Genomic DNA, 24,055 nt, shown 5'->3' with positions numbered 1-24,055 from the left:
CATCTACACCCTTTTCAAGCAAAAGTTGAGCTATTTCTATGTTACGTTTTTGGCAGGCATGGTACAGTGGAGTTGCTTGTCCTTTAATTTTTTTCTTGATTAAACCATCAAATTTTAGGAGTAGATCGACCATATCAGCATTAGAGTGAATGCATGCTAAATGGAGGGGAGTAATGCCTCTGTTGTCACTTTGAGTGCTTATGGCCTTGTGATCAAGTAATAAATTTGTTAGTTTTTTATATTATTACTCTGACATGCCATATAAAGTGCAGTCATGCCATTTATATCACGAATTTCAACTTCAATATCCTTCCAGTTTAATAAGGCTTCAGTAAGCTCCTGATGTTCATAAGAACAGGCTACGTGAAGCGGAACCAACTCGTTTTGAAAATATTCATTAACTCTTGGACCATTTTGCAAATTCAAAATTTCTTCGACTATCTCTGTTCTTCCATTAAGACAAGCTATGAAAAAAGGAACGCAATTATCTTCGTCAGTTAAACTTAGCAACGCATTATTTTTAAGTAAAACTTTGACAAGTTCTAATGGCCCCTTTTGACAACTTAGATGTAGAGGCGTTGAGCCTTTAATATTAGGTAGGTTAACAATGCTCTGATTGATTGAGATCATTCGTTCTACTATTTTGGAATGTCCTTTTATACAGGCTATGTGAATTGGTGCATTGCCATCGCGATTTTTCTTTTTAAGCCGTACTTCATTTTCAAGAAGCAAGTCTACAAGTTCACAGTGTCCCATTTCACATGCAATAGACAGAGGTGTTTCGTGATCATTGTCTTCACCATTTTTATCACTGCCAGTATGCAGTAGAGTTGTACAGATTGCTTTGTACCCAAAATAACAAGAAATATGGAGAGGCGAAAACCCATTCAGATTACATTTATTGATGTCTGCCCGATTAGAAATTAAAATTTCTACTATTTCATTTCTCCCATAGAAGGAAGCTATATATAACGGAGTTGCTCCTGTGTTTGTAATTTTATTAATATCCGCGTGTTTTGTAAGTAATAAATTGACCATATTTGTATTTTGCATCATGCAGGCGACGTGAAGGAGAGTCCATCCATGTATATCATCTTTGTTAATAAATTCGTAGTCGGATGTTATTTCTAATATACTAACAACTTTTTCTTCGTTTCCTTCTCTACAGGCCTTATGAACTTCGTCTTCCTTTTCCTGTATTCTGTAGTCTTTTGCATTGTGACGCTGTAACAGGTTAATAAGATTTGCATTATGGCTTTTGAGTGCTACAGATAAAGGAGTTTTTTTTAATTTGTCCTCAATATTTACGTTGGCGTTACATTTGATCAATAACTTAGCTATGTGAATATTTTCCGACTTGCAGACCATTAATAAACACGTTTCGCCTTTGTTATTTTTTTATGATTGTTATGACAAGCTTTATGTAAAGGTGTTGTACCATCTATATCGTAATGATAAACTGCGCAATTTTGTTCCAGTAAAAAGTTCACGATATGCAACTGTCCTCCGCGACAAGCTAAATGTAACGGAGTTTCTCCTCTGTAATTGCACTGGTTAATTGCAGCATGGCGTTCACAGAAACATTTGGCAAGTTCGATAAGACCATGCTCACATACATAATGAAATGGATTGTTTCCGTTTGTGTCACATTGATTTATCGTTGCATTGGATTCTAACAGAAGCTCGACGATCCCATAATGTCTATGCAGACATGAAACTTGCAATGGCGTCAAATTTTGAATATTCCCTTGATTAACAATCGCGTCATTTTCTATCAATATCTTACATATACTTTCAAGTCCCATCTTGCACGTTTCGTATAGGGGTGTCTGACCTTCTATGTCTACTTGGTTTATCAGTGCACCTTTCTTCAGTAGGAGATAGCACATGCTTTTATTATCACCAACACATGAAACATGTAAAGGAGTACGACCTTGCTTATTACCTTGATTCACAGACGCTCCTTTGGACGTTAGATATTCCAATATATTTTCAAAACCGTTTGTGCATGCTTTAAAAAGTGCTGTTTCTCCAAACATATCTGCTGTTTCGATTTCTGCAGCATTTTGTATAAGGAAATCAATCATCGCTTGGTCGCCATTTTCGCAGGCTAAATGTAAAGAAATAATTCTTTCTCCTCCAACTGTATTAACTAGGGCGTCATGATTCAATAACAATTGAACAATATCTGTGTTCTGAGCTAATACGGCTGCATGAAGAGGTGTAAATCCATTTATTGTGTTTATATGGACAGAAGCGCCAAACTTTAGTAATAATTTGACCAAACCTTTATGACCTTTCTGGCTTGCTATGTACAAAGGCGTACTCCCTGTACCAGTCCCGCAGTTAACTTCTGCATTATTTTGCAGTAATGTTAAAGCTATCACATCGTTGCCTATTTCACATGCAAGATAAAGAGGTGTTGCTCCAGTGCTTATTTTGCTGTCTAAAGTTTTACAATTTCTTTTCAGTATCAACTCAACTATGACAGTTAGTCCTTTAAAAGAAGCAATGTGTAATGCGCTCCACCCATAATCATTTGCACAGTTGATATCGGCGTCCTTGTCCAGCAATATCTTACTTACATCCATATGTTCGTTGTAACAACTCAGCATAAGAGGAGTTACATTATTACAGTCTTTTGCATTGATTGAACTATCATTCTTTAAGAGTAGTTTTACTATTAGATTTTTACCATAACTAGCTGCATAGTGCAATGGGGTTCTCCCTGTATTATCTACTGCTTCTATCATCGAAGCTTCTATTTCAAGAAAAAACTGTGTCATGTCGTAATAACCATGCGCTGAAACAACATGCAATGCTGTGGATCCATCTTTTAAAGTCTTTTGAAGACTTAACTCACTATTCTTCAACTGAGTAATTAATTTTACTCTGTAATTCTTTATTTGTGTTTGGTTGCTGCCTAGTACATCCCAGTTCATCCCCTCTCTTAGGTCCCTTAAAGTTCTGGTGAAAAATGCGTCCTCAAATTCTACTGGAATTGATAAGATGTCATTGCTATGAACTGTTTTGAGGGATTCTAAACGTAGTTTGCTGCTAATAAAAGAAGAATTTCCATGTTCTATGATACATTTGATAAATTTCATTCCTATCTGTTGTGAAGCTACATCAAAAATTTTGTCGTGAATGAATGAAAAGCACGAATTCTTTTTAATGTAACAGTGATTGCTTAGTATTTCCCAAATTTTCTTTTGTGATGGACGATAGCGCATGCGATTGTGGTATAAATCCTGCATTATTATTTTATATTTACGGTATGTCAAGGATACATCTAGTGTATTATTGAATAATATTAGAAATGCAAGAGCTAAATAAGATCCATCTGATTCCTTCATTAAATCAATCTCTCCAAATGGAACTGATTGTGACGTCTGGTCCAACTGCAGAGAGCACAGTAAAGGGAAACTTTTGTATTTTTCAATTGTTGCATCGTCTGGTAACCTTTCCATTGGAAAATAAAGTTTAGCCATTTCTTTTTTCTCATTCAAAGATAAATCTTGCATTTCATAAACACTGCAGTTTGAAATTATTCCTTCTAAACCTCTTCCTTTGACACTTTTATAAATATCTGACCTGCAGGTCAAAAAAATCTTTGTCTTCGTTTTCTCTACAAATGTATCATATATATTGTTCATACAATTTTGCCAACAGTTAATGCGATAAGAATCAAAAGAAGATATTCCAAAAACGTCATCTAAGACGAATACCTGCTTTTGAAAAGGGTTAATAAGAGCCGTTATGTCAGCACACGTGGAGACCGCAGTGAGATTGTATCCTTGCTTTTCTTCCAAATTCAACGCAATGTAAAATGCTATAGCTGATTTTCCTGACCCAGACAGTCCAGATATCAATATAATTTGATTACTTGACACGAGTTGTTCAACAGCTTTAGTATTCTCGGAGTAGTAAAATTTCGTCAACTTTTTTTTCCATTCATTTTTTTTAGGTCTTCCCTTTTCTGAAAATAGAGCATTTTCATTATTTTACAGAATGATAAGTTTACTTTTATATAAGATCATTCAATTTTGAAATAGAAGATCAACCTTGCTAATTGAAAGATAAGTGAAGCATTATCATGGTATATCATTCTTTGTCGACCATGAAGGTCAGGTTATGATATTGTTGCACTTGTTAACTTCATCATTGTCTGTCAAATGTATGGCTCGAATCTCTACCAGTTATACCCTTTATGATACTAAAGATACACTGGCAGTCGTATACATATAGAATCTACCACTGTATCGACGGTGATTCGATATTCACCCACTTGCGACACTTAATTTTTAATTTAAAATACAAGTCACGCCGAGTGGATAAAATTCGTATTGCACAAGACTTGTTAGTGTAATCTGTTTCTCTAATGATTTTCCAACGATTTGCAGACAAAAACAATACCTTTTTCTGGATGATCTACAAAAAGGTGTGTTATTTGTGTGACGACATCAGGCATGGTCGCCTTTTTTCTTGACGTAACAATAAAAATATCGATTAAAACAGCACAATTTGATGTTATTATCGAATTTTTACTAATGAAAAAATTAATCAAACGAAACACGTTTAGAATAGAAATGTTCAACAGGTCAGGTAAGGCTAAATCGTGTAAGATTTTGAGAAGTATAATAGTCATTGATGACAGGTTTTGGAATGCAATACAATATTTGTAAGACTGAATGATTCTATGTTTACTATACTATATATAAAAATATTAATTTTCGCGAACCATTTAGGTCACGGAAATTCCAAAATATGGCATCAGTAAGGAGAGTTGTGCAAATAATGTGAATACACAGAACCCCCATCCAAATTATCTGTAGCTAAAAGTATTCATCATTTTCTATTTTATATGTACTAACAACATTCCATTTTTCTATAATTTCGATTGAAATATTCCAAAATCTGAGTTAAAATCAATCGAATGCCCCAAATAAACATTGTCTGATTGGTTGAAGTACTGTAGCGTCGATGATTAGCATAATAAGCCTCGATGTAAAGAATAAGCCTCGATGTAAAGCACACGCTTCACATGAATAAGGAGAGTTTTACAAATAATGTGAGTACACAGATCCTCCATCCTATTTATATTTTGCTGGAAATGTTGCAGTATTCATCATTTCTGTTTTGATTCTGCTCACAACATTCCATTTTTTCTATAATTCCGATTTTAATATGTGGAACCCGCAATAAAGGTAGCAATACACAGTTAGGAGTTTAGTTTCGCATTTTGGCCCCTGTGGATTTTTCAAATAGGAAAGTTAGTGTGTAATAAAATTCATTTTTAGACAGCTGACTACTAATTTAGCCTTCAAAGATGGTTTATAAGAGCATCAAGATTGTTTTTAACATGTTTTATGGGCTATTTTCTGTTTGACAATCCGTATTTTCATAGCTTGACCGGCCATCGGTCCAGAAATTAATGTAATGTTTACAAACACTTTTTTTCTACACGAAGTTTTTGACGCAATTTTACAAAAAAATGAGACGAAAGACATATGATTTTCATTGGATCTACTGAATGATATATGTACACAGTTTCAGAAAAGGTATTACTTCAAGCGATTGAAATTCTACTTTCAGCCAAATTTTGGGGAAATATGTGACATCTTTTTCCCCCTTTTTGCAATATTTTATAGCAAATAAGTGCAGATTGTTGCCATGGATACACCCAAAAGAAATTATATTTTACCATTTTATATACTGGATATAAAATCTATGGAAGATTCTGATTACATACATATGCACATATATGACACAAACAGTAAGCTTAGTATTGCAAGAAAGCAATGAAAAGGGGATGGTAAAATTTATGAGGGCGAATTTTAATATTTTTTCCTAACTGTTTATTGCTACCAAAAATAGATGGCCTCAATGATCTTATAGCAACGCAAAAAATTCCGTTACCCTGAGTTTTACGATGTTACATTAGCCTGGGATCCGGTCCAAACTAGCTGCGCGTCGTAAGGTCAAGATTAGCCAGAATCCCAGTCTAAATTATAAATGTTACATAAACCAACCAAACCACATACAGAACTTTGCGCTCAAATGTAATTCTTGGTAATTATACGGGTAACTTCGTTTAAGAAAACTTATACACACTTTATCGTTAACATATTACCTGGCTTTTGCATATTCACGTTTTTTTTATGCTGAACTGTAGTCGAATTCAATTTTATAAAAAAAAAATTACAAGAAGCAATAGGAGTAAGAATATTTATTTCGCGCCAACTTAACCAGGATCATATCAATCAGCAAAATTATTTACCGGTATTTTTGTGAAATTTCAGTTCTATAGGTTATCAATTAGAGAAATTTTGGTAAGTATTACTTATTTATGTTAAGGTTCTACTGATGTGCTTCTCTAGACCTTTTTGGCGGTCCGTTTTATCCCATTTATCTCAATACTATCTCCGATGACAGGAATGTCAACTCGACCTATTCGTGTCGAAAGTGAAAATCCAATCTATTTGATGAAATAATTTCTTCTTCAACGGTTCATGCATTATTTTCGTATTATTTGATAACCAATCACATTCACGTTGCATGTTTGCATGAAAATGGTTATGTACATGTATTAGTGAAATGTAAAGGCGATGCAGCATGCGAGGTCAGTGCGCGATCACGTGACATTATTATTTGTAAACAAACATGCTCCCCATGTAACACGTGTCTGAATTATCCTTTCAAAGTGTTATGAATCTTTCAATCACTATTTTAAGATATTTTCCTTTTTGTTTTTAGGTTTGCATATCAGTAGTGCAAGTGAATTAGAAATAGTTCCGAGTTGTGTGTGTGTTTTTTTTAATAGTCTGTAGAATTAGAAGGTAAGTCTACATAAGTTATATTTACATGTAACTAAAGTCTAAAAAGATGACTCCACTTTCCCTCTATATTTAAAACCCGCTTACCAATTTAAACAGCATTTGCTCCCCTTGAACGCTAATTTGCCCCTTCCCCGTCATTTCCCATTAAATTTGCTCAACAGTCATACTTATGGTCCATTTACATTAACGGCTGATTTGTGATTTCACCATCTTACCTCAAATTTTCATATTGTACACATTTGACCATTCAGTATGAGTTCCCATGATTTTTGTCTTATATGAAGGAGGTTTTAGGTCATGTTTTCCTAAACATCTCATTGCTATTTGTCTGTCTGGATCGTTTAAACCACAAAATCAGATAGTGATGAATATGCAAGTTTTCAACAATCCCGGAAATTACACCTTATTTAATTATCGCTATTTAGTCCAATCTGGGAAAAATAGTCATACATTGTATGTACAACTTCCTGTTTGGGTCATGCGGCCGAAAATAAAGGTTTTTTAGTAGAGAGCTGAGGGAGGAAAAACTTAAGAAAGCGATCATCAAGAAACTTTAATAGAGTATGATCCACTTTTTTTCTAAATTAAAATTGAAGTAAAAAATTATTTTGTTTAAAGTATTTACAATAAGTTAAAACGGGTCTCATTAAAAAGTATTATGCATGGTGAATTGTTTCAACGGCCCCCAGATAGCCGAGAATTTATCCGGTATGGAATAAATAGCGATTAGGTGTATTGACATCCATGAAAAAATATAGGAAGTAAGATACATGTAACTCCCCTTTAGGTTTTGATAAATATTGGATATGACATTAAGAAGTTATAAAACTTTATTCTTTGAATATGTTTCTAGCGTAACATGCACGCTTAGTACTGCTTTTTATACGTCCGTCAAAGACGGGACGTATAAAGGTATACAAATGTCAGGTGTCCGTCTGTCTGTCCAGCGTAAACATGTGGCACCGTAACTTGAGAACGACTTATCCAAATTTCATGAAACTTAATATAGTTGTTTCTTATGATGGTCACATGATCTGTACTTTTTGGTGATGATTCAAAATTTCATATTTGAGTTATTGAGTATTTATCATGTTTTTTCCAAGTCCGGATCCTTAATTAGTTTCAAAAACCGGAAGTGTGCCATTTGGCCACAGACCACAATTAATTTCTCTATCATTTCTTTTGAACATTTTGTATCATTAAAAAAATTGCACCATGCACTTTTGTCAAATTTTTTGTGTGTCTTATGTATAGCACTAGTCCAAAAATATATCCAAAATTCAGAAAGATTGAAGCAATCACTTTTACAAATTTAGCCAATATACATCCATACCCCTATGGACAAGTCAAGAGATGTTCCGAAAACTGTAAATATGACCTTTTTGCACTTGGCCTAATCACTCATTCCATATCAAAATCAGTTTAAATACAACATCCAAAAAATTATTTCACCTCTGATCTTTCATTTCCACCCAATAAAATCTTAAGAAATGAGTGGGGAAGGGAAAGAACAAAAATTCAGGAAAAATACACTCTAATGACTAATTAAAAGGAACTACGTTCATGAACAACGAACAGTGGGGTCATTAATTGTGGTCTTGGGCCATTTGCAATGTTTTTGAAGCACCTGCTGTGCAAATTTCTTGGATTTTAACCTGTTTGGAATACCTTTTGACATTAATAAAATGTTTTACTGGCTTTCTATGCAAGAGGAAGCAAGAGAGAAAAAATATGATATCATTTATCAGAAGCCTGTGTCAAAAACAGGGTCGGTTGATAATTTTTTTTAATTTTTTTTTGAAAGATCCAATATAAAAGTTAAGGTCGGTGCTAAAAACCAGGGTCGGTCGGGTTACCTGAAACACGGATCTTTTTTTTTCTCGGCCCAAGGAGAATTGTTCAAATAATGTGAATACACACAACCCCCATCCAATTACGGTTATTTTTGGAAAACAAATAGTGTGATTTGTCAAATTCAGCTGATTTTTTAATCTTCTGGAAAAAAGTGTACATTTTATGAGGGGGGATAATCCCGAGCTTAAAAACACCCGATCCTGGAGTCCCAATAAAGGTCCTATCCCCCCTCTTTTATGGTCATGTCTAAGAATTACTGTTTAATCTTCATTTGGCAAGAATACTTCAATAAGATACCCCCATTTCTACCGTCATACATGTATATGGACAGATCATATGTTATCCTATGTCATTTGAAATTGTGACGCCAAAATGCATTCCACCTTTTTTTTCCTGTCAGACAATGGGGCCTACAGGGTACCAAGTTTTGCCAGACCCATCAAATTTCTGCCAGACCCATATTTTCACTCCAAAATCAAATGAAATTATGCTATTGAACAAACGTTAATTTTGATTTTGTTGATATTATTATTATTTTAAAATAACCTGTGATTCATAACAATTGTAGTTTTATCGGCCATGACATATTTCCTGAACTTATCAACTATGCTTAATAGACCTCCTTCCTAGAGAGCGAATTTCTAAAACAAAAAACATGACGGAAATACGGAGAATTGCTTGGGGCGAGATGTAAAAGGTACAAAAGACTATTACTGAGCGGAAATACTGGTTCCCGGAGTTAGAAAATGCGGGGGAACAGGACATTTACTTTTATTAAAGATGATCGCAATTTTATAAACAAAATACTCTGCCGGGGCCGACGGGGATTTCAGTTTTGGCGGACCCAAGCGGACTTAAATATTGCCGGCCATCAGCACAGCTACGAGTTTTGCCGGACCTGCATAAATTCTGCCCCTTAGGTCCGACGGGTCCGACGATTAGTTGCATCTCTGCCCTTTAACATTTATTGTCACAACAACAGCTTTCTTTTCTAAACTATCTTTACATGGAGAGGAGATGGCAAAAGAGTTCTTAAAACACGCGAGTCGAAAAGTGGTAAATAACTCCTGTATGTGACATTTAGTGGAAGCCATTCAGGGCTTCCAAAATTTTTCTGAGCCAGCCGGACATTTTATATCTGATCCGAATTTTAATCCCCAAGACTAAGTCACAAAAGGCAATTATGGTAATCAGATGGCCATCACAATGATTGACATTAGATTAAAAACGATATTAAACTTTACTTTGATAAAAATTTGATGTTCTGTCATAAACTGTTAAAATTGGCATTGCATCATTCAAAGTGTGCACATCAGCGTGGTCATATCTGCATAAGACTTTTTATTTGTGCAAATTGACGTTGTCTAGAACTTTATTTTCCTTTTTAAAGTCACATTTTTCAAAACCGGATGTTGACTTGACAATGGTAAAACATGGACCATAAACGGATACGTAAAATCCGTGTACGTTTACATAGCACGACTGAGCGAAGAAGCTCTTTCCACGTTATTTCTTCAACAAAATACTTGAAATGAACGTTAGGTACAGGTATCAATGATAGTTTTAGAATTTTGAAGAAATGTAGGATGCATACATTTCTTCAAAATTCTAAAACTATCATTGATACCTGTACCTAACGTTCATTTCAAGTATTTTGTATTGAATTTCCCACCTGTGCACATGCGCACACGTGTTCTTCTTCAAACAACGTAGTTCTGACGATTTTTTCATGTAAAACCTTTTTAAATGTTTCATCAAATCAAGTTTATAAATGTATTTATTATAAATTTGATTTTTTGGACTAAATCAATTAGATACAAACCGCTGAAATGTACGAAAGTAATTGTGAATGGAACGATTAAATTTATACGATGTCCGGTACTGAAATTAGTTTACCTGTCACCTGAACAGGTATAGTTTTCAGCTGTCCAACAACTAATTAGCCTTGATTAAAATTAGAAAGTATTGAAGTAAGGGTTGTTTTGATAGTAATTAATCAACATGTCACTTTTATGACCGGAAATGTATGGCTGTTAAAGGCAAAATGTTTGGTCAAAAAGATCGTGAATTATATTAAAATGACCGAAAAAGCCTTGAAAACTAAAAAAATTATGACCGTTTCATGCTTTTCCCAGCCGGTCTTTTACCGGACATTATACAAATGACCGGAATATATGACCGTTTTGGAAGCCCTGCATTCAACATATCATTTTGTCAAATAATTCAATCAACACCTTTATTAATTAGTCCTTTGTTGTTGATAGCTGTAAATTGCAATCAGCTGATAATGGATTTTCTGTCAAAATCTTAATAAGGTCATTCAAGGTGAATTCTGAGTACTGTGTGATAAGTTAAAGTCCGAGAAACTCGAAAAAAAAAGTAAATAAACAAGAAGGAGGAAAATAAATCTTTCTATATATTTCTTTCACCAAATTCTTTAGCAAATGACGAATTTTTATCGCCACAAGTATTATTTTTTCGCTAATTGGGAAAATGGCGACCGCCAGCGAAAACCCGGTGTGACAAGCTTGCGCTCGTGTTGTGTTAAAACATTATTAGTATGCTGAAAAATACCAACAATAGAAAAATAAACAAATAATCGATATTGTAAAATATCATTGGTTGATGAGCCAATGATTTACATACATGTATATACATAAATATATCAACCATAAAATACAACTAATTTAATTTACAACACAACTGTTGGAAAAAACCTTTATGTCTATCATGTATATAACTTATCTCATTCTAGTCCATTCAACTGACAGAATCAGTGTAAATTTCATGAATTCTTTAATGTCATGTACATGTATAATCATGGACTATTCTTTTATATAGCAATATCTGTTAGCCATTTAGAGGTCTTTTGCATTTAAAGTTCAGTTTAAGTGGGCTTATTTTGTGAAAACGAAGTCAATTTCCAGATCATAGTTTACATTTTCTTTATATTTTGCTGTGTCAAAATAACCTCAATATCAAGGACAATATATAGACCCAAAAAATTTGATCTCCTCCACTAATTGAAGTAGAATATTTAATGAAGGTGTGTCCACAACTTAGAATATGTTTATATATGTATAGAAATGATGTTGAGCCTGTTTTATAAATTGAAAAGGTTACATTTTCCTCCTTATTTCAAAATCTAAGCTTGAACCTCTGTGGTCTTACAAAGTTGCTCCCTGCTGGGAATCTGGTTGTAACATGTACAACAATCAAAGATCAAACCACACTAAACTGAATGTAATTGAAAGACATCTAGAGGTTGATATCAGAGGCGAATTTAGGGGGGGGCTGCTTTTTGGGAAAAAAATTTGTTGCTTATATAGGGAATCACTGAATCATAACTTGAGCAAGCCCCCTCTTAGGACAGTCAGTGGACCCCCACTTAAGAAAATTTCTGGATCCCCCACTGGATATACAGTATCTAACAGAAGATGAAATAGGGAACAATATGGTGAATTTATATTTATATTATTTCATGTACAAGTGTACATGCATTTGAAATATATCAGATATATTGTTCGATATTTTTTAGTTCTAAGTTCCAAGGTGTCCTAGCTTCCATTTTAGAAATCGGATTTAAATGCTAGTCTATCAGAGGGATTTTTCCTTTTAATTGGTTGTAGATATGGAATCTTATTTCACCATGAAGTCAGATTTGAAATTGACTTTGGGAATGAAGATGTTGTAAAGACTGAATGTCAGTTTTAGTCTTATATACAAACATGTATGTACTTTATAATTTTAGTCTTGCATGTATATAATTATGTGTACAATACATATATCACTGATTCAGTGGCAATGGTAAATAGACACTGACAAGTCTTAGATCTATAATATTTTATAGTTATGAATGTTTTGTCCATTGACTAAAACTAGGTGGAGGTTTGTGTGTTCTTATTTCCAACAGAGGTACACTCAACATATATGATTATCAATATGTGCATTAAGCAAATTGATAGTTTATAGCTATATATATATAGATACGGAATGATTATACAACAAGAAAGTTTTAACCTGTGTATATATGTACTTAAAATATGTTAAAAAAAATCATGTCTTTTTCAGGACTTCCAAATCCAACCATGTAGTATGGAATGTTGTTGAGATATGGTTTTGGTCAATGGATGTTAATGAAGGACCTGTAGTACAAAGTATATCACTGGATTTAGCTCTTTGTCTAAGTGTATTATTAAAGTACTTTGCTTTGAGCTCAGTTCATTGTTATGCAATTCATTCTTTGTGAAATAAAGATTTGACAGAAAACTCTCATGTACAAGGATTTGTCAAAGTAGTACCACCTCTATTTACAATGTAAGTATTAGGGAGATAAAAGCATTCAATTTTGATTTGAACCAAACATATTATAAAAAAAAAAAAAAAATTACCCAAGAATGCTACTCCCACTACTAGCAATATGATGTTAGGTTGTTTTAATACATCTGTAGACTGTACTGTCTACTTATGACTCGGTCCTGAGTGTAAATGGTCCTTCAACTATGTGGGGAAAAAATTATAAGGCCTATCTAGGCTTATCAATTTCTAAAACTATATTTCATTGTACATATTTGAAATTTTTATACAACCACAGAAATTTTTGCAGTTGTAATACATGTAGGTATCCTGTCGTCGTCTTCCCAAGACGGATGGTTTCCAGATAATAACTTCAGTATAAGTAAAAAGGAAGCCATTAAATTATAACATAATATCTATAATCATAAAAGGAAGCTTGGGATTGTTTTGGGGCGGTTATATATATATAGTCCCTAAGGTTTATGAATAAGTGTTCCAAAGGTGCCTAATACACACATTAATCTTGTGTCAGTACAAAAAGTTGTGTATAAGTATTTCAATTGTTCTGAAACTGTACCATAATATTTAATACCATAAGTAGATGTTTGGGGTCTATTTTGTGGGTTATGGGGCAAACAGTAGAGGACCAAAATAAACATTTTTGTAGATTCAAGACAATAAATTGGAGTTATCTTTCTTTGTCCAGAATGGTTGTTGAATTAATATTACCTAAAACCATTGCTTTATGAAATCTTCTTTGAAAATTGGAGTTATCTTTCTCTGTCCAGAATAGAAGTTGAATCGACTTAAAATAATGCTATATATACAATATACAATGCAAAATTCACTTTACTACCAACTGATAAATTTAAGCAGTCTTTAATAGCCATTCAGTGATTACAAGCACTTTGATTATCATTCTAGGATTATCCCCTTTCACAAATGGAAAAATTTCTCAAGTTTGTCTCAACTAAATTTAGTGAAATGTGTATACAATGCTTATTACCGGTACCTCTAAACTCGGTTTAAGTTCAATTTTTAGCAGCTTCACTTTAACAGTTCTTGATTTATATACCTTTATAACGTTATATGCTAGCGGAGGCATCATCACCATGACTGTATGACATTTACACTTTAATACTTTATGATGTATTAAAATGAGTAGTTGAATAATTACTGTTGCAAAAAAAATGAATTACGGTATTGTGCTTCTTTGATATGCCAAATCTAACCATGTCCAAATTCTTAATTTTAGGTCCTGTTTTCTAATTGGTCTACATTAAAGTCCAAAGGGTCCAAAATTAAAATAAGCTTGATTTTAATAAAAATTGAATTCTTGGGGTTCTTTGATATGGTGAGTCTTAACATGTACTTAGATTTTTGATTATGGGCCCAGTTTTCAAGTTGGTCCAAATCGGGTCAAAAATTATTATACTAAGTATTGTGCAATAGCAAGAAATTTTCAATTGCGCAGTATTCTGCAATAGCAAGAAATCTTCAATTGCACAGTATTGTTCAATAGCAAGAAATGTTCAATTGCACAGTATTGCACACTAGCAAGAAATCTCCAATTGCACAGTATTGTGCAATATCAAGAAATTTTTAATTGCACAGTATTGCACAATAGCAAGAAATATCTAATTGCACAATATTGCGCAATAGCAAGAAATTTTCAATTGCACAGTATTGCCAATAGCCAGGAATATTCAATTGCACAGGATTGTCCCGTTTTCAAATTGGTCTACATTAAGATCCAAAGGGCCAAAAATTGAACTTTGTTTCATTTCAACAAAAATTGAATTCTTAGGATTTAAACGCATTGATCTCAGCAATTTCTTCACTGTCGTTCCCTCAATAACTGCATTAAACAGTTTCTAATCATTATTCATTCAAAACCATTTTATTATACCAATGCCTCACACACAACATATTATAGTATACTGTTGTCTATCAGTCCATCATCCACACTTCAGACAATAACTAGAAAACACTTCCCCCTACTCTCAAGAAACTTTGTTGAAATGTTTATATCTATTGACATTAGCTCCACATCGATTTTATAAATTTTAGAATTTTCATTTCCATGTTATGAAGAGAGATTTTATCCTTAAAAAAGAGAGAATTTTCCAATTTTGAACAATAACACAAAAATGCATCCATCACCTTTAATTAAACTTTGGGGAATTGTTTACACTATTGACCTAAGGTCCCTTTTGATTGTAATAAATTTCAGATTATACATTTCTGTGTTATGAATTTTTATATATGCTAAAAAAAAAAAGGGATTTTATAGTTTTTGGACACCTATAAGTGCAGGAGTTTCTGGCTACATTGAAAACCCATTGGAGGTCTTCAGCTGTTGTTACTTTGACACTTTCCTTATTTCCCATCTTAATTATTCACATAAACACTTTCACATCATTTTATAAAACTTGGGCGAATTGTCTATGTCTGTTGACTACAGGTCCCCAAATAGCCTTCAACAATGACGAAAGCTCATACAGCACAGTCAGCTATAAAAGACCTTAAAATGACATTTAAAAACAAATGAAATGAGAAAACAAATAGACTAATAATTGTACAAAACAAAATAGTTCAACCTTTATGCAAGCTTTAAAGGCATCAAGACATATCATGTGCTTAGAGTGCAGCTATTTATTAACAAACTCAATATTCAAACACTCGAACAACTAATTCATAGAGAGGGGTGGAAGTTGAAGCCACCTTTTTTATCAGTCAATGCATTTGAATGAAGACATGTACACATCAACTCAATTTGTTAATACACATTTCCAGTCTAGCTTTCAATAAATTTGTAACGACCTTTAACCCCACTGACAATTTGCGTCTGTGTCCATAATTGTTAATATAAAAATAAAAGATATGGTTATATTGCCAATGAGCCAACTCTTCACAAGCAACCTAAATGACACAGCAAAGCCAATATCGCATAGTCAACTATTAAATGCCAGAAAAGAACATATAAAACAATTTAAACGAGAAAACTAACGGCCCTGTTTATGTAAAAAAAAATGAAAAAAAACCAAATATGTAACAAACACTGATTTACAGGCTCCTAACTTGGGACAGGCACATACATAAATAATGTGGCGGGGTTAATAAACATGTAAGCGGGATCCCAACCCTCTCCCTAACCTGGGACAGTGGTATAACAGTACAACATAGGGCGGGATCCCAACCCTCTCCCTAACCTGGGACAGTGGTATAACAGTACAACATAGGAACGAACTATAAAAATCATTTGAAAAAGAAAGAACTCATCAGATGGACAAAAATACAAGTGGAAGTGTCCGGGTACTTATACATCCCGAGACAAAAAGACAAAATGAACAGATCTGAGAGTACTCGCAGTTATCTGATAGCTAGTTCAAAGCCGCTAACAGCCAATAAAAAACATGCATCTAAGACTAAACTTTCCATTATTATGTTTGTTGTTTTTATGTTAAGCCGATCCGATGAGTCAAGCTCTTTCCTTGTGAGCTACTTCAATACTGTCCAACATTTTGGAAAATGGTTGATAAAACACCGACATATTCATACAAAATATTTTGGATATTGTTGGTTATTGTCTTCAATAACTGTGTTTGTAATTATGTTCAGTTTTCACAAACCAGGTTCAAAACATGAAATGCCCTGAACCAAGTCAGGAAAATGAACCTAGTTATATTATAGTTCGTTGCTGTGATTTCATTACGGTGTTGTGTCTCTGTTGTGTCGTAGTTCTCTAATATTTGATACGTTTCCCTCAGTTTTATGTTGATACCCGGGTTTGTTTTTTCTCTTTCGATTCATGAATTTGTAACAGTGGTATACTACTGTTGATTTTGCCTTTCTTTATTCCTGATTAGTGTTGTTTTTCTCTTTTGAATTTTCCCGATTTGGTTTTTCTATTTACATTTATATACATGTATGTAGCAACTTACTAAACGGCATTCGGTGTTAGTAGGTAACCTACAATGTAACTATAAGCACTGTATTCTGAGGTGAGAGGTTTAACCTCATGTCATTAGTGTTCTTATTGATATTAATTGCGATTTTCGTACATCAATTAACTTGTTTTCGGTTATGGTCGATTTTCTTCTTTCGATTGAACTTTTTTTCGGTTTTAATATACCACATATTTTACAAGTACAACTATAATGAACATTACCTTCTGACATTTGTTTAATGAACATCATTGACATAACTTGTTTTTGCAATTGTTCATATAGAGTTGGATCAGTTCTACGAAGTTCAGAAAACTCGTCGCAGTCAGATTTCAAACTGGGTTCTAACACACATATATTCTGAAATAAAGAAGAAACTAGTTTATCCTTTTCGTCGTGCATTCATTTCCCTTAATGTTATTATCTGCATATATCTGAAATATGTTTTAGGTTACTGTAATAGTTTTGTTAAGAAACTGATATTTGGACAGCTGTAAAGAGATCTTTACACAATCCTTTTTATTCATATTTTACTTAAAAAGGTTGAAACTTATACTGATATTTAAGGTTTATTATACCTTAATTCCATTTTTTTAAATAATAATGACTTTTCTTAAAGAAAATAAGGTTGAATTAACATGTCAATTCTTTATTTCTAATGAGTGGCAAATAAAAAATATTAAATTAATTAACTGCTTTACTTAATACCTCCACAATGTCTTGCACGAGATTTGAATATACTTCCTCTGCCACAGAACCATTACTCGTGTGTGAATATTTATTTCTGTAGAACTTTAATATGGAAATAGCTTCGCCTTCACTTTTATCACGATGTAAGGGCAATTCGTCACATATCCCAATATCAGTCAAATGACGCAGGAGGAACACCATTAATGTAATATCAAACTTTTCAGAATCAGGATCCGGCTCACCTGCAAATGAGCAAAGAAAATTGATTTCCATATATAACTTGCCGCGCAAATTTCACAGTTAAATTTATAAAAATTTTATTATTTTAGGTAGTGAACCTCTCCCTTGTTTTGCAATCTTAAAACTTGATATCCTAAAGTCCAGATTTATTTTCCCCGTTATTTTTTTAACTACTATTATCTTGAGATTCGGGAATGTTTTTGTAAAATGGCTTTTATTTATTAATATCACAATATATTTTATAATGCATTTTCATTAAAATCAAAAACAAAAATATGGATGGAACTAACACGATGATTTAAATTAACTGTAAATAAGATGATAATTCTATATGATTTGCATATAAGGGAATACGTTGATATGATTGGCCAAGGGGACTTCCGGTAGTTGTTCTTGACGTTGGTTATTTTACGATAGACGACGTTGACCGAACTTTTTTCTTTACCAATGTAAACAATATGGCGGCAATAATAACAGTGACGTTAACAAAATTTATTTTCACTGCACGTTAATCATAAAATAGAATAATACACACAAAAACATTCGTTTGAATGATATTAAGAGTTTTTGCAAAGTATTTTTATCAAATAGCAAATTTCATTGTGTACATATTTTGGCGTTAACCAACAAATTTATTCGTGCACCAGGCCTATTTAATGACATGATAATACAATTTACGTTAACGAGCGTGGAAAGGTATATGGTGGACTAACATGTGTTCTATTATTTTTGAGAGAAATATTATTGCATCTCAGAATGAACAAAAACAGATAACAATTTTATAACGCGTATTTGTTATTGTTTGTATGTGGAAATCCGGCCATATGCACCAAACAATCATAGGTAAATATTGTAATGCCAAAATATTTAAGATGATATTAACATACTTATGGTATTACATTTTAGGAATCACGTAGCTGCAAATGATAAAGAATCAATGATAAAAACTGAGGATTCTTATTGATGGCATAATTAGTTGCAAACATGCTCAGATTATATCAAAGTCCAAATTCACTTATTTGAATCAGTTCGGACGCAAGAAATTAATAACGTGTTGTTTTCAATATTTTACATCACTGGGTCGATACCTCTGCTGGTGGACTATCAATCCCCGAGGGTATCATCAGCTCAGTAGTCAGTATTTCGGTACTGACATGATTAAACAAACTTTACTAAAATTGTCCGTTTATAAATTTATAAATTATTAAGAAACTAAGGTTTCAACTCCCTCAGGCAAAGTTGGCTTTAGATGAATTTGGCTATTTATTTTAGGTATTTTTGACATACAGGTCTTCAACGGTTTCGGTACTTATACATCTTCGGATTTCAAATGTTTGGCTTTGAGCGTTCCTGATGAAGGTAAATCCAGAAAAGCGCTTCGGACGCAAGAAATTAATAACGTGTTGTTTTCAATATTTTAGGTAGTTATTATGTTTGTCATCGATCGGATGAATAGAATGAATGTACAAACTATTTGATAAAGCATTAAAATAAAACAAAATGGATCATACCATATGATGGGTATATCAGATTCCATTGGGGTGTACTGATGAATTGTTTCTTGCCCTGAAGTTTTCTTCTACTTTTATTCAGGTGTTCCTTCAACTTTTTTGGATGTATTTCTCTATTGAAGACAAACCTGACAGCTTTCAACGATACAACATTTAAAAGGTATATTAACCGTACATAATTAACCTGATCCTTTTCTAAATCCATGACGTCAGCTGTTCCTTTAAAACACAATAAAAAAAGAAAAGATAAAATGATTACCTGTTTTCTAAGAAACTAGTTGTTATTGTTTGCTTTCCTCTGACATTGTGTTCGATATCTTTATGTATCGCTACTCGTATGATAGTTAAATGTATATTTGATAAACAAGGTGTTTTGACATTTTCACTATTTATGTCTGTTTGTTACGTTTAGTCATGATAATATAATTTAATGCCATTGCCATACAAGTGAGAGGTGTAGCTAGCTATAAAACCAGGTCAAATCTACCATTTTCTAAATAAGAATTATCAAGCCAGGAATCAATTTGTTTGATGTATTTGAGCTTTTGATTTTTTTTCATTTGATAAGGGACTTTCCGTTTTGAATTTTTCAGTTTTTATGTGATTTTACTGTTGAAAGCATGCAAGGAGAAGACATAAATTGTTAAATATTATTACTGAACCCTTTTGTTTCTTTGATCAAGCCAAACCGTTAGTTTAGGCTGAATCTATTTTACTTTTGGATATGTATTTGCAGACATTTATTATAAAAAATACCATGAGATGCAAATTGAGTACGGACTGCTTACAAAAACTTTTCAATTCAACTGTACCAACTTAACCATACTATGAATCATGACCGACGCTAAGGTTTAAAAAGGCTCACAACTTATGAAAAAATAAACGGTTAAAACAAATAGCAACTGCATGTGAAATATATGTATATCAAGGCAACAGTAGTATACCGATGTTTATAATAGAAGTGTCAGGAAAGGAAATGTAAGTATAATTGTAATTTAACGTTTTGGGGGATCTAGTTAACATCCATATTTCGGTAAAAGATGAAACATTTTACCATGTCTATTAAAATCAAAAATCCCTGTTGAATTTCTTATTTATGTGCTTCTCTTGTATTGTTTTATTTAAAATATAGAACCTGTCATTATGGAATCAAAAGACATTTTGACTATAGTGTCCTTTTGATTTAGAACAATAGAAGAACCGTGTTACCTAAAAACTTTTTAGAAGAATTAATATTGATGTAACCAGACATTACTGAAGAGATCTTGGAATTATAATTTTCGATTTCCTATGTAGTGGTTTTTACTATGATGTTGTGCAGTAATATCATTGTCTTAGTTTATGTATAGAGTCGGCTCCTTCAAAGAAAGACAACAGTAGTATACCGCTGTTCAAAATTCATAAATCGAATGAGAGAAAAACGCTAGGTAAGCCCTACTATATTATGTATTTGCCTGTTTAAAGTCATGTTTGTTGCTGTATATCATATCTGTTTTCGTTTATTATTTTTAACATAAATCAGGCCGTTTATTTTCTTGTTTGAATTGTTTTACATTTGCCATTTTGATAGATTTATGAAGATGTGGTACAAGTTACCATTAATAAAAGTAAATCCCTTTAGGCCAAAGAACGGCCTTTAACATGGAACATTAGATCACACCAAAAAGCAACATATAAAGGGCAAAAAACAACAAGTGAAATAACAGAGAAACCAACAGCCTAATATATATATAAACAACACAACGAGGAACGAGAAACACTAATGAACCCCATCAACAAACGACACCCACTGAACAACAGGTTTATAACTTTGGAAAGATGTGAACAGATATAGCTCGTTTTAATAGACAATCATCTTCACCCTCACATTAAATAATAGGGTATCTTCATATCATAGAAAGTCATTTAGAACTGACTTTACAATATGAGTTTTATTCATTGTTGAAGGCTGTACAGTAACCCATAGTTAAGTTATGAGTCATTAGACCTCTTGTGGATAGTTGTCTCATTGACAATCATATAATTTGTTTTTATTTTATATTGTAAGATTTTGCGGTTTCTGCATGTAGCGTTGTCAGTTTCTCTTTGACTATTGAGATTTGGATCTTTTCACGGTATACTTTCATCTTTTTTGTCACTGTACTGAAATACTTGGTATTAGCAAATATTCCATTGACGAAGACGGATGTTTTTCAAGCAGGTTACCATGATTTCCTTGATAGAGGGTTGCTGCTCACAAGGAAGCTATACAACCAAGAGTTTCAAGTTCAAATCATCCCTTCGTACATTTAGCATACGCCATCACGAGTTGGTTGACTGTTATGGAATAACAGTTTAACAGATGATAGCGGATATTTTCCTTATTTGTCTGTTCGTCATTTAATTTTTTAGCATATCAGTTCCTTATGTCGTAACTAAAGTCCATTCCCCTCATTACGATTGTAACCTGAAAATTAGACTATCTATCGAATTTGTAATAACATGTGGAGCAATATCTGCTTATACATCCGGAGCACCTAAGATCACTCCCAGTATTTGGTGGGGTTTGTGTTGCTTAGTCTTAAGTTTTTTAATGTTGTATCTTGTGTACTATTATTTGTCTGTTTGTTTCTTTCTTTTTTAGCTGTGGCGTTGCCAGTTTATTTTTAATTTATGAGTTTGACATTCTCTTCGGTTCCTTCGCCCCTCTTTTAATAACATTAACGGTACCAATTTTCTTGAACCATATGCGCATTCGACAATACAGGTCTCTTCAGTGATACTCGTGGCCAAAATTTTTGAAATCCAAAGCTTATATAAAAGATGAAGAGCTATCATCCAAGAGGTCCAAAAAGTATAGCCAAATAAGCTAGTTCGAATGTAAGCGTAAACTTTATCATTGAAAGTGTGTCATTTTTTTTTGTTTTGTCAGAAGGCAGAAATGTTTTCAGTTAGGGTATGAAACACACATATATTATTAGTGTAATATTTTATTAAAATATTGCCACGGACTCCAAAAGTTTTATACATATCTGACAATTTGCCTGCCGTTACAAGTTAAATGTCCATTGCAAGAAGTAGTGTTCTCTCATATTTATCAATAATATGATTTCGGTGTTTTATTGTTAATCCAAGTAAGGATTTTATTGTCGGATAAAAAGTAAAATCACAAAAGTACTGAACTTCGAAAAAGGTTCAAATGGAAAATCACTAATCAAATAGCAAAAGCAAATGCTCAAACACATCAAACAAATGTAAAACAACTGTCATATTCCTGACATTATAGCTAATTTTCACGGATAGTCCTCTCAAATTTCAAAATGTTAAAACCGTAATATAGGTCAATGTACGGCCTTCAACACGGAGCCTTGGCTCACACCGAACAACAAGCTATAAAGGGCCCCACAATTACTAGTGTAAAACCATTCAAACGGGAAAACCAACGGACTAATCTATATAAAAAAACGAGAAACGAGAAAGACGTATAAATTACATAATCAAACAACAACTACTATACATCAGATACCTGACTAAGGACAGGTGCAAACATTTGCAGCGGGATTAAACGTTTTAATGGATCCAAACCTTCTCCCTTTTCTGAAACAATAGCATAACATTACAACATGGTGAAACACACGGTAAAATATCAATTGGCTGGCTAAATTAAATCAAAAAAAGTAAATCAATACACTATGAACCAATAAATTTAATCTGCGATATCTGAATGCAAATGCACAGTTAATAAAATATAAGGGTCAAACATCAAATATGTCCGCTTAAATCGTAAAAAAGATATTTTGTCAATATTCCAGATAACTAAACAACTGTCTTGCCAGTAGTAGGTTTGGATGGCTATAAAACTAGATTTAATCCACTATTATTTCGACAAATACATGTATTGAGTCAGGAATAAGGTAGTTTTTTGTCACCTTTTCCGTTAATAGATGACTGTTTATTAATCAGTTTCCCTTTTTGGATTTGTCTTATAGTTCGATAATCTTATCTAGTATAAAGTATACTGTCACGTCTTTCCTCAGCTTTGTACAGTTTGTCTGTCTTGTTTCTGATTTAATTTCGAGTCAGCTGAGTAATATTCAATGGACATTTCTTTACTTGATTTACCTGTTTATTATAGCTAATCATAATGTTCAAAATTAATAATCACGGTATTCAGAAATGATTAAATCTTATTAAGTAAATAGTTGATTTTTAATCTCGATTTGATGAAAACATTTTATAGTGTGTCTTTCTATTGTGGGATGTAATACTATTGTTTCAGAAAAATCAAATGGTTTGGTATTATTAAACGTTAATGCCGCTGCATTGAGTGAACCTGTCCTAATTCAGGAATCTGATATTCAGGGGTTGTCTTCTGTTTATGTGGTTCATAAATATTTCTCGATTCTTGTTTTTTTTATAAAGATTAAACCGTTGGTTTTCCCATTTGAATGGTTTTACATTAGTATTTTCGGGGGTCCTTTACAGATTTTTGTTCGGTGTGAGCCAAGGCTCCGTGTTGAAGGCCGTACATTGATCTATAATTGTTTATTGTTATCAATTGTGACTTAGATGGCGAATTGTCTAATTGGCACTCATACCACATCTTCCTATATCTATTGATGAATAAACAATACGAACTAATTAACTATCAATTTCTTCTTATAACTTACCAGTAGAAGTGAGTGGAACCTGGCCAGAC

General features: G+C 33.0%; 1 protein-coding gene across 1 annotated transcript; it reads right to left on the bottom strand.

The window, feature by feature from the left end:
* Positions 1-195: 195 nt before the first annotated feature.
* On the bottom strand, positions 196-24,055 carry LOC143078512 (uncharacterized). Its single transcript, XM_076253374.1, has 7 exons — positions 24,027-24,055; positions 22,883-22,953; positions 19,378-19,596; positions 17,645-17,868; positions 17,156-17,296; positions 3,772-3,805; positions 196-1,178 (listed from the first exon to the last, which is right to left on the bottom strand). Exons 3-7 carry the CDS (start codon positions 19,580-19,582, stop codon positions 229-231), a joined length of 1,554 nt encoding a protein of 517 aa, XP_076109489.1. The 5' UTR covers positions 19,583-19,596; positions 22,883-22,953; positions 24,027-24,055; the 3' UTR covers positions 196-228.

Source organism: Mytilus galloprovincialis, chromosome 6, assembly GCF_965363235.1.
Source record: "Mytilus galloprovincialis chromosome 6, xbMytGall1.hap1.1, whole genome shotgun sequence".
NCBI lineage: Eukaryota > Metazoa > Mollusca > Bivalvia > Mytilida > Mytilidae > Mytilus > Mytilus galloprovincialis.
Note: the sequence above shows the minus strand (reverse complement) of the source record. Positions and strands in the feature narration are given on the sequence as shown.